General features: G+C 47.7%; 1 protein-coding gene across 1 annotated transcript; it reads left to right on the forward strand.

The window, feature by feature from the left end:
- The first annotated feature begins 986 nt into the window (after positions 1 to 986).
- CRYGN (crystallin gamma N) lies at positions 987 to 11,103 on the forward strand. The gene is given in 5 exon segments (XM_030008389.2): positions 987 to 1,247; positions 2,385 to 2,531; positions 3,000 to 3,248; positions 5,076 to 5,221; positions 10,894 to 11,103. Coding segments are annotated over 5 exon segments (771 nt in total). The 5' UTR covers positions 987 to 1,154; the 3' UTR covers positions 11,030 to 11,103.
- Positions 11,104 to 17,185: the final 6,082 nt, after the last annotated feature.

Here is a 17,185-nt window from a genome sequence, read left to right on the forward strand (position 1 = left end):
AGCAGGAGGCGAGGTCTGCCCCAGCATCGCGTGCCTGGAAGGCTGCTAGTGGCCACAGGCTCCTCAGGCTGCTGTTTTCTCTCTTCTATTGGCAGCCTTTCCATCCTTTCCAAGGAATTAAAGGGGTTTGTCCAGGAATTATGATTTGTCATTCTTCAATATTCTTTTTTCCCCACTGTTTTCCTTTTTTCTAGAGATGGGTCTTTTGTTGGTTCATATCTTTCATGTGGTTTCTCAAAGAAATGAGAATAAAGTTGTCACACCCTCTTTCCATCTCTCCTAAAATAGCTTTTGAACCTGTTGGACAACTTCTAACAAATCTAACAGCCAGGCGCAAGTCTCAAATACGTCAAGTTCCTGCACATTTAATTAAAGCTTGCACCTTAGGAGGAACAGGAAAATCCCATCGTGAGACAGAGCCGGAGGAAACCAGGGTTTTGTGGTTCTGTAAAAACCTCCTCCTGCGGTAGTATTTGCTTTACTGGGTACTTTAGGGCCAGTTTGTCATGGATGCTGTGGGTCTTCCTCTCCAGGCACCAAACAGCTCATGGCCAACGCAAAGAGCACGTGGGCTGTTATGACGCCAATGGATGGGAGAGTTGGGTCCCAATGCCAATGACGGGGCCACCTCGTCACCCTGGTGCTCCCAGCCATGACTCAGAAGAGGGACACATCTCCTCCTTCCCTCCCAGGGCACTAAGTGCAAGGCCATGGGGAAGGGCTGGTTTCGGGGGTGCCACTAATGCCCCCTGCCCTGGCTGCCGCTCTTCCAAGTGGGACTTTCTATGCGCTGTTACTTTTCTCACACCATCTGGTGACTAATTTAGCACCTAGAAAATAACACCAGCATTTCAATGAGGGTTTGGGTAGGTTTGTTTTTTTTTTTTAATTCAATGAGGCTTTTATTCATTAGTTCCTGTCTCCCATCAGAGCATATAAACATAAACAGCATTTCTGTGGTGCCAGGGCAGGTTTACCTGCATCAGCTGAAGGATGCATTTCTTCTCCAAACACAACGTGCCACCTCCCTCCTTCCTCTTCCAGCGCATCCCAGTCAACTCAACGTCTTCCAGCTCAGCCTACGTGTGCGTGTACACGCGCTTATTAACTTTTATATCTTAATTGAAAGGGCGGCATATGTTTAAGCCTTAATAATGACATCCTTTCTTCCCAAACGGTCTTTAATCTTGAAACGAAGCGGTGAACCAAGGCAGCAGAGCGGGGTTGCTGAGTGAGGCTGCTGGCATGTGTGCAGACAGGAGCAACCTGCCAAGAAATGAGTTTTTAGGGTTCGGATTTGAAGCGTGTGCCTGATGGTCCGGAGAGCGGAGCGGTGGTGGCGGGGGGAGGTGATGGGGGCCCCGTGGGTGACGAACAGGAGGATTTGATGAGTAGGAGCTGGGTGTGGAGTCTCTTCCAGAGCTATTAAATAGCATAAAAGGCAAATCTCCTTTTAACACAGTGCCCTGGTATGTCTCTGCGTGTTGGTCCATGGGCCAGCCCCTTTATCTCTTCCTAGCCTGGGTCATTAATATAAACTGATGGGGTTTATGGGCTGGGGGTTTCCCTTGCTATTTGCCCTGAGAATAAGACAGTTAAAGTCTCTGGATGCTCTTATAACACAAAAGAGGGGAATATGAAGCAGCTTTTCCTTGGGCTGGCATTTGAGATGCCAGACTCTGAAGCCGTAATTGCAGCTATATGGGAAATATTATGTTACGGTCAACAGTAAGGCTTAAAAAATCCCTCTAATCCTGACTTATACCTGTGTCTTGGTGCTTCAGTGCTGAAAGATCAAAACATTCATAAAAACAACTCGTTGGTGGCTTTGAGAGACCGATCTTTGTGCTTCAGAGGGGATTAGGTCCTTGGCTTTCGAAGATGCCATTTAAAGAGGTTTGAAGGTTGAATGAGAAACCATTGCTTTGACGGATGGAGTGCAATGTATTATTGGTGAGGAGTCTTCCAAGAATGCTTGCTTTTGGCTGCCACACTGCAATAGGTGAGAAGCTGGGAAAAAACCATAAAAAGAAGCGAACCCGATACAGAGAAACTACATGCCATGCTTAGAGATGCTGCTGTTTCCATATTTACTTCTTGTCTGCTCTAAAAAAAGAGGATTAAAAAAGGGAGAGAAAAAAGGGAAAAGGGGGGGGGAAGGGGAAAAAAGGGGGGAAAAAAAGGAGGGGAAAAAAAAAAAGAAGTTCTTCAAAAAGGAGCAGTCAATGTGCACCGCTAATCGACCAAAGCCCTGCCAAGCAAATCTTTTGTCAGATCGTCTGCCCGAAATCAAAACCCCGGACTCAGCAGGCCCCGTTACTGGTGGTTCTGCCTACGAAGCAGGAAAGCGTAAAGCCCCCCGTTCCCACTGCTTTGTTAAAAAGCCCTCACGACACCAGCCCCGTCTCCCCCCTCCCGCTGGCTGCTATATAGCGGGGTGTCCAACGTTTCTGTCCATCGCAGTTTTGGTTTGGCTCCCGCTTTTGGTCTTGGATAGCAGCCAGGAGAAAATGTCTCAATACTCAGGAAAAGTAAGTAATGACCCAACCGCTTCCCTTTCAGCCTGGGACCGGAGAGCCTGAGCATCCTCGGGGTTGAAGGAGTAAGTTAGGATAATATCACGGAGGATGCGACGTGAGTGGTGATACCGGGAGCAAATTTGGTAGTAGGGACGGGGAGGGTGCGGCAGAAGGAGCTGCGTTTTGGGAGCTGAGTTTCCTGTTTAAACATTCCTGCTGGAAATATGTGTGAGCGAGCACGAGGCGGCGAGAAGTGTCGTAAATGCGGGATGCGCTACGTTCCCAGAAAAACAAATACGGTTCTTAGGAAAAAATGCCAGTGATGCCGTGCTCCTCTTGCTGGAAAGCAGCTAAAAAAACCAAACCCAAACCCAAACCATCCTAAAACGATGCATCTGCAAGAGATTCCCATCTGCTCAAAATGGGGCTCTGGCCGTGCCCCTGCTCCTCACCGCCGGCCTGTTCTCCTCCCTCCCCCAGATCACGTTCTACGAAGGCAAATGCTTCACGGGCAGAAAGCTGGAGGTCTGCGGCAGCTGCGGCAGCTTCCAGGACCGAGGTTTCCTCAACCGGGTCAACTCCATCTGTGTCCAGAGCGGGGCTTGGGTCTGCTTCGATCACCCCGATTTCCGAGGGCAGCAGTACATCCTGGAGCACGGCGAGTACCCCGACTTCTATCGCTGGAACGGCCGCAGTGACCACCTGGGCTCCTGCCGGCCCGTCGGGATGGTGAGTGGATGCCGCCGGCATTTCGCTCTCCCGGCTGGAGCATCGGTGGGACGGAGCTGCCGTTGGGCTTTATTTTTCATGAACCTTGTGAAAAAGTGTAATAAAAATCTGCGCTCTTTAGAAATAATACATCCTGTTGAGAAGGAAATAGTCTCCCAGGGAAGGTTTGTCCCCCCTTGGAGCGGTCTGCACAAGCCACAAAGCCGAGTCGCGGTTTCCCGTGCCTTCCGGGACACATTGCTTTCCTTCCGTGGCATGAAATGCAGTGGCTTTAATGGGATGAGATTTTTCCCGTGGTTTTTCAGATGAGGTGGCAAGGTCCTGCCGGCGTCATGTGCTTTTTTTTAATGTGAGTTGCTATGAAATGCTTACAGGGGAATTAAGAAGGGGGCTTGTTGCCCAAGGCAAGTTTGAGCCGCGGCAGCCCTGGCTCCCCACGCACCCGAAGGGGGAGCGTGCAGCCCGAGGGCTTTCCGAACCAGACCTATGGGGCAGCTGGGCTGCTCCTAGCAAATTTTAGCTGAATTCTCTGCTGTTGCAAACCCCCTCCAGTAATCCTAAACTAAAACCAATTTTTTTCCCCATACTAGATAGCCCTCCCCTTATGAAGCTTTTAAAAGCACCACCCAGAGGAAGGTTTAATTGGGAAGATTAAAAAGTAGCAAAATAAAATGAATCTGGGTTAGGTCTTTCCATTCGCCTCTCCTATCACTGATGACCCCTGGGGCAATGATGAACCTGCTTGGAGCTGGTGGGGTTTCTCGCTGGCCCCAAAGCTGCTTTTTGGTACAGCAATGCGTTTGTTTCAGGTTTGTAACATCCTCCCCAGAGCACCTCTGCGGTCTGTACAGGGAGGGATGCTCTGCCCCGGGTCCTGGAGCCCGGCCAGTATGAGGACATGCTCCTCCTTCCCTGGCCCATGATTTTCCCTGTGAGATGCCAGCGAGTGCTTCAAGGCATTTCTGCAGCGCAGATTCCCGGAGGAATGTTTGCTCAGGCACGGTATCCGCTCGGCTGCTGCCGGCGGCTGCCTGCTGTGGGCTTTGGCATCGCAGCCCGGCCTTCTTGTGCGTTGACGTTGTTTATTTGAAAAATGCATTTAGGTATTCTTTGAATTTGGCTTAAAAATATCCTTTCAGCTCGTTTGGTCCAAAATATCTATGCTGCAGGCTGCAGAAATCTCCCCAGGGGAATTTATATCATGTCACCCTCAAGTGCTCATGCAGCACTGATGATGCTAGGAAGTTTTCTTTTCTTTTCCCTTTTTTAATTTTCCTTAAAGAAAGGCACAACGTGTTCCATCAGGAATAGCAGCTACACGAGAACTGGAGGCGATATAAATTAGCTTAGGGGAATAGTCTAACATCTTTGTACACTCTGGATATATACCTTTTCTTGCTATGTGAGTGCATGGAGAGCTGGGGCTGTAGCTGATGCTGTATTTGGGATGGAGGGTTTGTGGGCCGCTGGGGAGGATCTCCAGATGGGCAAGGGGCTACGTGTGCCTGAGCACAACGCATCCCCTTAAGCAATGTGTTAGCACGTGGATGGCAGCTGTAGGAAGGTGCAGCTGGGTGCAGAGATGAGGGTTTTCTGGCTGCTTTTCTGGTTGGCGTGGTGTGCTGGGAGGTGGCACGAGTTTGTGCGTGCTCTGTGCATGCCGGCACTGGTGGTGTTGGACTGCTTTTCACATTCCCCTTCCAACACACCCTTCCATCTTCCTTTTTGTCTTATAAAAGCCAGGGAAATAATTTGCTGGGGGTTTTTTTTGGGGTTTTTTTTTGGTTTTTTTTCTTTTTTGGTTGATTCAAATCCCTTTGTCCCCAGCACGGCGAGCATTACAGGATCGAAATATTTGAGGGGAGCCATTTTAGCGGTCCCAGCCTGGAGCTGACAGAAGATTGCTCCTTCCTGCAGGGACAAGGCTGGGACAAGACCTGCATCAACGCCCTCAAAGTGTACGGGGACGGCGCGTAAGTAACCGCGTGTGTCCCAGCACGCAGCCGCTGCGGTGCTCCCTGCCCCGTGCCTTTTGTGCCCAGCACCGCAGGGGAGCTAGGCAGCTGCAGAGACTCCCCCCATCATGGAAAAGCCTGTCGATGCTGGGGGGACTTGGAGAAAGCCTAAAAATCTGAATTAAGCCTATGGTTTAAAGGTGAATTTTGGTGCCTGCCCATTGAGAGCTGCTTCAAGGGGGCATGAATTTTGGAGGGTGGATGCTAAGCTCAAGCTACAAAAGCTCTGAGACACCTTTTTAAGGTGTATGAAACAAGAAGCCTAAGACCACCTTTTCTTTCTTTCTTTCTTTTTTTTAAACGTTTCTGTGCATGTTTCCAAACACTTCTTTAAAATCCATGCAGAGGATTTCGGGGAGGGCGGATGGATGGCTCCGGGTGATGCAGGTCAGGGCTTTTGCTTTGCAAGTGGCTTCACCAAGGCTTGCTGCAATACCAGAAACCTCCTCCTTGGACAGCAAAAATGAGGCAGCGGCGTCTCACCTTAAAATTAAATCTTGCCTCTGAAAGATAAGGGCAACTGTGATGGTGATGCGCAACCACCCCAATGGGGGTTTTTGGTCACCCTTGGTGTCCCGTGAACCAGCTTTGCAGACATGTTACTGATGCTCAGCCCCATCCTCCTGCCCCTGCAGATGCTCTTGAAAGCCTTGGCAGGATGGCAGCTTTGCCTTTTTCTTGCTGTCGGGTGGCAATTTGCATTTTCTCAATGGTATCGGTCCTTCTTATGTTTTTTTCTCTTGCTGTGAAACGGGTTGTTATCTGGCCATCTCCCCTTTCCTCTGTCCGACAATTGTATTTTCACTGCAAGTGTGCTGGGAGCAGGGGAACGCCATAAAATCCTCCCAGAGCCAGGCAGAGGGTGGCTGGAGCAAGACACGGGGCAGAGGGGAGCCCCTGCAGAGGAGGGAGCACAGAAACGCTCTTCTCCACCTGTCCTGGACTGGATATCGCGCATCTCACCTGTACCCAGTGTGGGACGTTGGACCCTTTCTGTCCAACGGCAATTGTTTCCCAGAATAGGAAAAAGGTTGTTGCCATCCAAGCCTGTGACATCTTGACAGCGAGTGTCCCGCAGGACCCTTTCTGATTCAACCAAAACCTCCCCTCTTCCAAAAAAACAGGCTTATGATCAGGCCGTGGCTGTTCATTAAAACTAAGGAGAGAGCTACCAGCTCCCGATGAGAAGAAATGGCTGGAGCCCACCAGCGACTCTGTTAGTGCCGAGCATTTGAAGCAAAAGGCATTTGACTACCAACACTATAAAGCCAAGAGAGAGCCTGTGAGTGCTCTGGCAAGAGCTTTAGGGCCAATTATTTACCATATGTGTCCCTGTAGCAGAGCCTGGAGCTTGAGAAATTGGGAAGCTGCCCAGAAACTTTCAAGCACTTAAATTTTTCAGATTGATTTTCCCCCTCCCCTGCAAAATACGTAAGGGGCACAAAGCTTGCTTTCCCTCGCATGGGAGCCTAGACTGTTTATGTTAACATTGCATGACTTCTCAAAGGCTTCGAGTAGCGATAAAAAAATAGAAAAAAATAAAATACTGAGTGGAGCGTGGTAAGGAAACTTGCGGAGTTTTGTAGCATTACATTCAGACCCTGGGAACATGGTTGTTACAAGCACATCAAAGGGTCTGTAAGAGGCCATTAAAAGGCAGGACGGTGCAGAGGGACCTGCTGGCTCCGGGCTGCAGGAGGAGAGAGGGAAGGAGGAGATAGGGCAGCAGAGAGGTGAGACCAGGGAGGAGAAAGGGACACTACGGCACCGCTTTTCTCCTTCAGATAGACCGTACAAGCCCAGATGACCCCAGAAGTGCTGCAGGTGTAGCTAGTGCTGGGCTCAGCCTGGCAAAACCCTCCCAGGACCCATCCCAGGACCATTTGGGGAGCAGAGGAGAGGGGGTCACCGGAGACGAGGGGAGTTTCAACCACAGGCTGTCTCCAGCACATCCCCAGCCTGAAAGCGGGTCTGGTTTACCCTGTGCGTGCTGAAAGCAGGTGTAAAGCAGGGTCCTCCTGAGCTCCCTGCCCGCCAAATTCTCGCTCTGTGATTTTTCCCCTTAATTCCCGCAACGCGACATCCGTTGGATACAAAAATATTTGCTTCCCCTTCAAAATCCATGGATGGTGTCACGTGCTGTTAAAAAGCTGTTGCCTGCACTTGTGGGGATGGCCGTGCCTGCAGGAAGCGATGATGGATCAGCTGGAAACACAAGAATGGAGAGAAACGTCTGCTTTTGGCATGGTGAGTGGTGAGGCTGAGGGCATCCAGCACCTTCCCTGCTGCCCTTTTGGGGCTGGCAACTGCTACCCCACACAGCCAGAAAGGGTGATGATAAAGCTGTTAAAACCATGCTGGAAATGAGATTGCTATTTCGGAGCAGTTTTGAGATGTTACCGCCTCCTTGGAAGCTGTTGCGGTTTGCGTGGCGAGCGGCTTTGCCCATCCCACGGGCAGAGCCAGCTCCAGTATCACATATGGTATCATCTGGTTTTAGATGAAGATGTGCACTTCTTGTCCTCCCTTGTGCCTCAGCCACTCCACAGAGGATTGCTTAGAAAATACAACTTTAAAAAGCTGAATTTGTTTTACAGTGCAGGAGAGAATACCCCAAAAAGGGCTTTTCTACACTACAGTGACATAACTTGAAGGAACCAGACCAACCATTTATTCTGCTGAAGCATTTACAAGCATTTGGTAGATGTTCTGCAGTCAGGCTGTGAAATATCAACCAGAACAGGTACCCAAACATCGCTGCTCAGTAAACCTTACATCTTTCTCAGCAGAGGCAATAGCTGCTCATGGCACTGCTCAAGTCCTACGTGGAGAATAAGTGACCTCGAGCCCTACTGAAAGCATCCCACTTGGTTCAGGCTGAAGCTGCAGTGCTCCCCTGCTAGTTTTTCAGCACAAGCAGCCAGTTTTGGCTTATAAGGCTTGAGCTGGTTCCATGCGAGTTTTATTCTCGTGTCCTTTGGGTTTATGTGCTAATGAAACACAGCACTGAGATGTTTGAGGGCTGCATGCTATGTGCCTGGATCAGCTCTCCCATGCTGGGCTTGAGGACAGGATCATCTTTTTTTTGTTTTCTGGGCTCCTGACTGACTTGATTTCCTCTCTCGCTGATGGTCTCAGAGAATGTAAATTTTAGGCAATAAAGGAACAGCTAAGTAAGCCATACAAGTCTTCACTCATCACCTTGCACTGCCAATACACTTCACTCCCATCTTTCTGCTATTCGTTTTATTCCTCTTTTTTGCAGCCTTCCCCCAAGCAGAGGTACAAGCTGGTGGGTTCTTATCACCACACCAGGTCATGCAGTCTGCTTCCATCTACCCCGAGGCCTGTCCCATTCCCTCAATGCGACTGCGCAAACACATCAACCGTGTGTCTGGAGAGAAATGCAGAGCTCTTGGGAAAGGCAGTGACCATGAGGGGCTGCTCTACCCCCTGCACTACTCCCAGGGTCCACCAGTTGTTGAAAGATGCCCTAGAGCAGAGCAGAGCTGGAAGCTCCACCATGACCTGGTAGGCCAGCAATGCCCTGTGAATATCCCTGTCCTACCACCATGCAGTATTTTCAATAACGTTAGGTATTTCTTAGCAGGAGGGAGTGATTGGAAGGTGCTGAAAATAGGACTAGGAGCTCTCTTGAGGAGTGCTTGAAGGAGGGGTGGTGAGCTGATGGAGAAAGAGGCCCATGATTGTCCAAAAATATGGAGAGGTACATATAAGCTGAAGGGATGGGGTAGAAAAGGAAGCAAGCCATGCATGCCATATGAACAAGGCTGGGGTGTGTATGTAAAGGAAGAGGATAATTTTATAAATTTTTCTTAATTAAGCTGAAGAGCTGAGCACGCTCTCCAACACTGCGCATCAGGTTATGTGATGGTGGGGCACGGGACATGGCTTCAGAGCAATCTGCTGTTACGCTCACATGAGCAGTGGGCAGCCTTCTCCACGTGCTGCAAAGTGAGCTTCAGAGGAAAAGTCTGAGGATGACTTTGTAATTCTGGTTCAGATATACACTGGCTGCAAAAAGCGCTAAAGAATGGAACTTGTTTGTAGGAAACGCTCGGGATCCGCATGTCTTGGCTGAGCGCACTGCGGCGATGCTGCAGAAAAGGGTTGTGCGAGCGCGGGCAGCAGGGTGGAGAGGGGCACCAGGCAGGCATGTGCTCAACGTGCCAGTCGTATCGGTGCGCAGGCAGATGGGAGAAGGGACCCACCACAGTCCCTCCTGGTGTCCTCTCAGGAACACAAAATAAATCCAAATATGTCAAGGAGTCTGTAAGGTGGCTCGACTAAATACCCTAACCTTTTGCTTTTTTTTTTAAGTAATGCCCGTGGGTGGCTGGTTTTATAAACAGCTTTTTTTTCCTAGGCCTCCAGCTTTTTGCTCTGGGTCAGACTGATCTGAGTTCACCAGCTGTTGTCTGACCCCGGAGGCCCAGCAGTCTTTGACCCATCCAGTACTTAAAGGAGTTTCTCCCTGGAAATCCCACATACAGTAGGTCCCAACCCCAATGTCACAGCTGAATTCCTGCCAAGAGACAGACCACAGAAACCAAATGGAGGATTGCATTTGTGCTCTGCTGTCGTTGCTGAGCCCATAGATGTGACAAGCAGCAGAGATCCTTATAAAATCCTTAAAAATATTGGGAAGAAACAAACGAGGCAGAGATGAGCAGTTCAGCAACGATGGGGTGACTGAAACTCACTAAAACTATCAGAGCAATGGCAAAACTTGGTTTAAAAGCCTGGAGGATTTAAATAGAGGAAAGAGGTGACACTTGTGGCCACATTAAGATCATGGCACAGTGTGTATCAAAGGGGTAAAGGGAGAGAAGAGCAGTGAAATTTGTCCCTCTTGACCATCAGAATTGCTCCTGACTTGAAGACCTTCAAATGGAGAAAGACGTAGCCAAGCTAGGTAAAGAAGTCAGGCATGCCAAAGTCACCAAGGTTGTTGAGTGTTGTATCTATTTGACTGTATTCCAAGGGAAAGTTGTAGTTAATTCTGGACATACAGATAAAGTGAAGATAACTGAGCCAAGTCCTGCTCTCTGTTGGAAAGCATCAAATAGAGGCCACTGAGAATTACTAGCAAAGAGAGAAATTATTAGATATGATTCCCATCATAGCTAATGAGTCAGTTCAAAGAGGTAAAACATCCTTCAAGCGTCGTACGTTTCTCCTTACAGTCCAAAATGGGTTTATCCAGGTGCGGAGGGGACTCACATCCTTTAGCACTATCAAATGCTATTAAATTGTTTCTGTTGCACATGGTAAAGCTCAGAGAGATCCATTCCTACAGCAATGTGAAGCGGGCTGCGCCTGGTCCCAGGCTTCATCGCTGGTGTAACCCAAAACAACTTCTTCTAAAGGCAAGGTCCAATCTGGCTGTGGATAATTGCCAGGCTACGCTGGAAACGGGGGGAAGCGCCAGCAGTTGATTCCACCAGGGGCATTTTTGTGCACAGGATGGGACCAGGACTGCAGAGGGACCATCAGGCCCCAGTAGTTTGCAGTACTGCAGTGCCTAAATGCAGCTATTCAACGTGGGCATGAGGCCACCTTGCATGACCACACTGTTGGGACCTAAGTAACCCTCCCTTTCTGCCCAGGTGGGTGCTGTATGAGGAGCCCAACTACCGAGGCCGTATGTATGTGGTGGAGCGGGGCGAGTTCAGCAGCTTCAATGCGTGGCAGGCACGCAGCGCGAGCGTCCAGTCCATCAGAAGAGTCATCAACTACTTCTAGCTGAGCTTTCATCCTACTAGCAATGGCCTGCTGAGACCGGGCATCACCCTCCTTCCCACTCGCTGACCTGTAGAATAAATTGTTAAATACCAGCTTTCGGCTCTCAGTACTTTTTTTCCATCACTTGCATGAGTTCAAGAGGGAATGGACTTGCAACCTTTCTAAGCTTGATTTACATGCCATGAATTTGCTTTTTTTATTCTGCAGTGATTTATAAGGAGGACATGGGGATGATGGGCCAGAACTGGTGGTGACAAGCAGATCCAGGAGCTTGCTCCCCGGCATGGTTGTGGTCTGACCCATGTTCACCCTGCCCTGTCCAGGGCCACCATGCGATGAACCCAGCTGACTCCTGATGCCTGGAGGGTGTCACACTGCTGCACACGTGTGTTGTGAGCGCGGGCGCACAGCCGTCAGATGATCTGCTCATGCCACGTGATGACACACGTGAGGATCGTGTCAGGATCTGACCGACTCGCGGCATCTGATTGCGACGTGCTGGTCCTGATGCAAAAGTGATGATAGAAATCATTTGTCCTGAGTTACTTTGACCTTCGATCAGCACACATTAAAAATGTATGTTTAAAAAAATTCCCTGAAGGCACAAAACCTAAGCAATCTTCTTTTTGCTCCCTGATTCATAAGCCCTTCAGCTGACAATGACATTTTGAGGGGGTGGCAGCAAAGAAAACAGCCACAGCACTGTCACTTTCTTCACAACCCTCTTCCCATCCTTCTGCCCCTTCGGTGCTTCCAGCCCATCCCAGTTGTTTTGGTGCCCCTGAACCCCATTTGGTGCTTGGCAACCGGGATGGGAACAGCCTTGCCCACTCAGCTACAGACCATCCATGAGAGCCTGTGCGCTTCCCCTTGCATTCAGCACCCAAAAGTCAGGTAGCCTCCTTTCTGTAAAATCATAAGCTGTGTTCAGTATTAGCTAAGAGTGTTTCTGGCTATTTCAGAAAGGGGTAATTTTATTCTTTTCGCTCCATTATTCTATTAGCTGTTAAGACTTGGCTGTCTGATGGATCCTGACAGGCATGGGCATGGTGCCGGCAGAGCTGCAAAGCTCTGTGTTAATCCAGTGGGAAGGCTGCTGATTTAACCACTGTCCCCAGCCCTTCGAAGGGACGTGAGCGAGGCTGACAGGTCCCCAGCACACTGGAGCACGAGGCGCAGGTGCCTTCAGGGCTGCTCGGCTTTGCAAGTCCTCAATGGGATCCTGCCCTTCGCAGAGCTATCGGGAAGAGCAGGGGTCCATGCTCTGTGCCCGGGCAGGGGGCTGGTTGGTCCCGTACTGCATCCCGCTCTGACGCTGGATCTGGCTGCCATTCGATCCGTTCATACTCCTCTGCCTTGTTGTTCGTCTTTCCAGTTTGAGCTTCTTGGCTCCCTGTGGCTCTCTTCCAGTAATAGGACTGGGGCAATCGGTAACAACTGGGCCTGTGTGAGAAGGACACGTGCTGCTGCCGTGATGAAGTGGTACCATTGGTAGAGATGTGTCGACTGAGATTTGCCCCAGATGCACATATGCCATATATGTGTTATGGGGGGGGGGTATGGAGATACAAAAAAAAAAAAAAAAAAAAAAAATCTACTTTGTGAATTTAACAATAGATCGGGTGACATTTGCCTTAGCAGTGATACAAGCAATTATGTCCTCTTGTAGACAGCCTACAGTCTGGATGTCATCCTCTACCCAAATCATTGCAGAAGCACTATAGTTACACCATACTAGCTCTGCCCTGCAATGGTTGTGTCCTGGGTGGCTTGTGGTGACACATGGTCCTTTGGAGCCGTAAAAATATTTAAGCATCTTTAATGGATAGCAAGGTATTTCTGTGTCAGAGAAGAAGGCAGGGAAATGATTCATTCATTGAGTGGGATGCACAAATGTACAACTCGTGCATCAACTCTTGCGTATTTCATTTTCTTTTAATTAAATGCAGCTTACGAAAGATTTTAGGAGTCCTTCCAGGATTAGTGTTGCTCTTGCTTCATGAAGGCTCTAATCGGCTCCTGAGCTCAATGCACTCTATTAAAAGTTAATATTCAGTCATATGCATTGCTCTCTGTTGTGACCTTCTGGCGATTAATCTGTTAAAAAACCTAAATGTGGTCCCAAAGAAAGACAGGCATTGAATTGTGACTAGCTTTAAAGGAGGCTTTTCATTCATTTGAAGCATGTTCAATGTCACGGTGCAGCATGAAGGATAAAGAAACAAAGGCTTTAAAATATACACTAACTGGAATCCCAGATGCTGCAAGTAGTTGGAGGACAAAAGAAAAGAAAATAATGAACAACCATCGACTCACATTCCCCTGAGAACAACAGTGTAAGCCCAGAAATCCCCACACCTGGGTTTCTTGACACTTGGTGCACACAGCCAAGGGGGGTGACTGTCCCACTAATGTTGGGGTCAGACCTGCGATATCATAGATATTCTGTTGTATGGCTTCCAGTGTTCGGTGGTTCAACCTCCCTCCGTGCAGACCAGCCCTTAGAGGGACCCACTGCCATCCCTCCCCGTCCTTAATGGGATACGTGGGACTGTGCACGTACGCACAGATGTACAGGCTGACTCCAACATGCAGCTACTGTGTGCAAGCCCACTTCATCTATAGGCTTCAAACTCATCGTTTGTTTATATGTTCTAGTAGCTTAGTATTTGTTATTTAAATTGTGGAAGTACTTAGGAGCACCAGCCCTGGACTGAACCCTGCTGCATGCTAGGAGTTAAAAGCACAAAAAAGGCAGTCTAGTTAATCCATGCTGTTGCGTGGAACCCTGTTTGTAACAAGCTCACGTTTAGCCACCTATAGCACATTTTACGCATGTCTGTAATATGCCTACAGACTAAATATTCATCATTTATTAATATCTGATATCCCATTTGTGAACACACTCTCAATGCAAAGAGCTAGTCTCATGTGAACACTATTTTAAAAAATCCTCTGTATGCAGAATCTAATACCACTAAAAACTGGCAATGGGGAATTTAATTCCATCTATTTTTTCTTGATTTGAAACCTAAGTAGGGTGGCCATGGGCCTGATCCAAATCCTGATGCTGCAGGAACATGCATTGCGTTGGCAGTGGGGGGATGTGGCTCTCGTTCTCTTCCTTTTCCCTCCCCCTCCTTGCTAAATCTGCACTTGTTTAAAGGACAGAACGTACAGATCCCATATGTTTGCTAGTGGTTAGAGTTTTTTTAAAAAAAAAAGATTATTGACATTGCTTTAGTATGAAATGGTATGATTTGTGAGTTTATAGCATATAAACTATAAATGACAAAAATGCCAGCTTGATGTGAAGTGGATGTGAGATTGTGCAGCAGAGATTTGAGCTGTACGTCATTAAACTGTATGGCTGAATGAGTTCTGCTACGTGCACCGAGGAGGCAGGCAATGGATTAAGTAAATTGGAAACTATTCTACAAAATGCTAGAGATAAAACAAAGATTCAAAAATGAACAAAAGGTACAAGATATTAATTACGAGAGAGAGAGAACTAAATGAAATCAGCTCCATCTGGAAAACCAGGAAAGCCCTAATAATCAGCATTACTGGGCTTGGCCAGGCTGCTGCAGTGTAATATTCAGAATAACTTTGAATTACATCTGGCCCCAAAGCAAATAGCTCCTGCCAGAATGCCTGCATACACGAATGTCCTTTCTCTGTAGCTGAATAATGTGGGAATTTGATGGAACATCTCTTTCAGATGAATCCTTAGAAGATAGCTGAGCCACTGCAGTACTTTTGCATTGCTGTATTACTCAGTACATGTATATACAGCAAAAGTAAGGAGGAAACTGCCTCCTGATCCACTGTTGGCATGTTTGATGTTGTCATAGCTCAAATGAATCTCTACTAACTGCTTACACAAGCGAATGGGCTGCAGAGCCACCTCCCTTCCCTGGGGATTTCAAGAGGCATTATCCTGCTATTGAGGCCGCCCAACGCTCACACCTTCCTGTGCTTTCTTCTCTTCTTCTCCAGAGACACCTCTCTGGACCTGCTAAAAATGAATTCACTCCTTGGTGTCTGCTCGAGCCGTTTTATTAGTTCTTTAGTAGAAAGTCTTGCTCAACAGTGACCTCGTTGAATGCAGAAAGGAAACGAACAGCTTCAAAGGACATGTCCGATCTCTGGCACCAGGAGGAGAGCCATGGTCGCTGCTAAAGCCTACGCAATGACAGGGTGAAAATATAGAGGGGACACATCTTAGTACTCTGGAAACATTGACAGATATCCTGGCTCCCATGCTTCTCCTGGTTTGGTTTTAACTTTCTTTTCCTTGTTGTATTGAAGTCAAGGGAAAATTAACTTGGGTGAAAACAGGTTTGGCTTTGAAATTCTTACCATCTGTGGGCTCAAACTCTTGTCCAGGAGTAAATCTGATACAGCTAACAAGTCGCTGAATCAGATGATATCTGCCTGATGTGATCAGCACCTTCAGCATTGCAAACGGTGATTTGTTTTGGTTTTTAATTTTAAAACATCTGGTTTATTGGAGAGGTTAAATTCAGTTAAATCAAACCCCAGTGGTTGGGACTCGTATAGCTTGGTGTCCTCTTGTTCCAAGAGTAACCATTCAATCAGCAGATGAGGTGCAATAACATCTCACACAACTTGAGCTGTTCCCATATTTATTGGTGGCTATGAAGGAAACTAAAGACATGGGAGAAAGTGGAAAAGGACAGAAGTAAAATGTGTATTAATTTTCCATGGAGCAACAGAAACACTGAAGAAAGAGCAAATGGGTGCACCATGTTTTCCATGGACAGCTGGCCATCTTTATGTGGTTCAGCATAAGTCAGTTCGTAATCAAGTCAAGCTGTCCCGATTTAAGCATGTTAACATATGGAGGAATGTACCAGTGTATTCAGTCAAATTGTGCGTGAAGCAAACATGAAATCATACTGGAATTGTTAATGTAAATTCCTTCTTTAAATGTGATGGTCTCTAGTGGATTGTGGTAAATCCACACTTTGTGTAGGCATTCACACGTGCACTCCCACAGTCCAAAATGCACCGAATGCTTCCTCTCAGTCAGAATGGTTTCATGCACTCCTGCTAGGATACTCCAATGTCTGGGATGGTGAAGGATCAGTCCCTGCTATTCCACGGAAAAACTGCATTTTTTTTTAAATTATTTTGTTTAACTCATTGCAGCAGTTTTGGTATGCTGCCTCTCGGTTTGTTTAGCCTGATATAAACTAAAAGATAGTTGTTTTCTCATGGAACTAGTTCTTGGTGGTCACCAGTGTTGCTCATCTGTGATGGGGTAAGAGAGTAGTGCAACTCCTCCACCACATGACACCACACCAGCCAAGACAACCCGCTCAAGGGCAGCACAGGTTTATTCATGTTTTGGGAGAGGTGCTTTTAAGCTGTGATGTTGCTGCCCCATGATCCTGGTGGTGGGAAGGTGGGTGAATGATCCTGACTCATAGATGGGCAAGACTGTGGTTTCAGCTGACCTTCCCCTTGCATTTTTTGTGCTGTTGGAAACCAACAGCTTAGAGAGAGCAGCAGCAAAAGCATGTCAGTGGAATAGACCTCTTCCTGGCACACTTTACTCAAGGCAGCCATGACCAAAACAAGTCTCTTACCAGTACATGAACCAGTGCCATGTGCTATATAAGCCATAAGGTACTAGCACATAACTGAGCCCCTTCTGACATAGTAACATGCCTAATACTATAAGCTTAGTTTAGTTCTGCAGGCTAGGCTGTACATGAATCCCGCTCTTAAATCAAGCTAAAGTTTTCAAGAAGACAAAGCACAGTGTGGGCCAGTCCACACGCAGAGCTGACCTGCTAAACTATGCGAGTGCAACAGCTGCTCCAGTAATGTAAGTGGGAATCAAAACTGCTGAGATTTGCAGAGCTTTGTGTGGTTGTCATTGGTTTTCTTGGCTGGTAGTGCAAGAAGAAAATAATAACATTTGAGTCATCTGAACCTACAATAATAATAATAATAATAACAGGATTCCAAAGGTTTTATTTTGTGTGTATCCTGCTATTATTGACTTGCCCTTTGAAATTATTTTTCTGAAAACAATAGAGCTTCTTTTTTCACTGGGGGTTGGGGCCAGATTCATTTGTCATCTACCTTTTAAAGAGAGAGAGGAAAAAAAGCAGGCAAACACCA

The sequence above is a fragment of the Aquila chrysaetos genome, chromosome 3 (genome assembly GCF_900496995.4).
Source record: "Aquila chrysaetos chrysaetos chromosome 3, bAquChr1.4, whole genome shotgun sequence".
NCBI classification, from domain to species: domain Eukaryota; kingdom Metazoa; phylum Chordata; class Aves; order Accipitriformes; family Accipitridae; genus Aquila; species Aquila chrysaetos.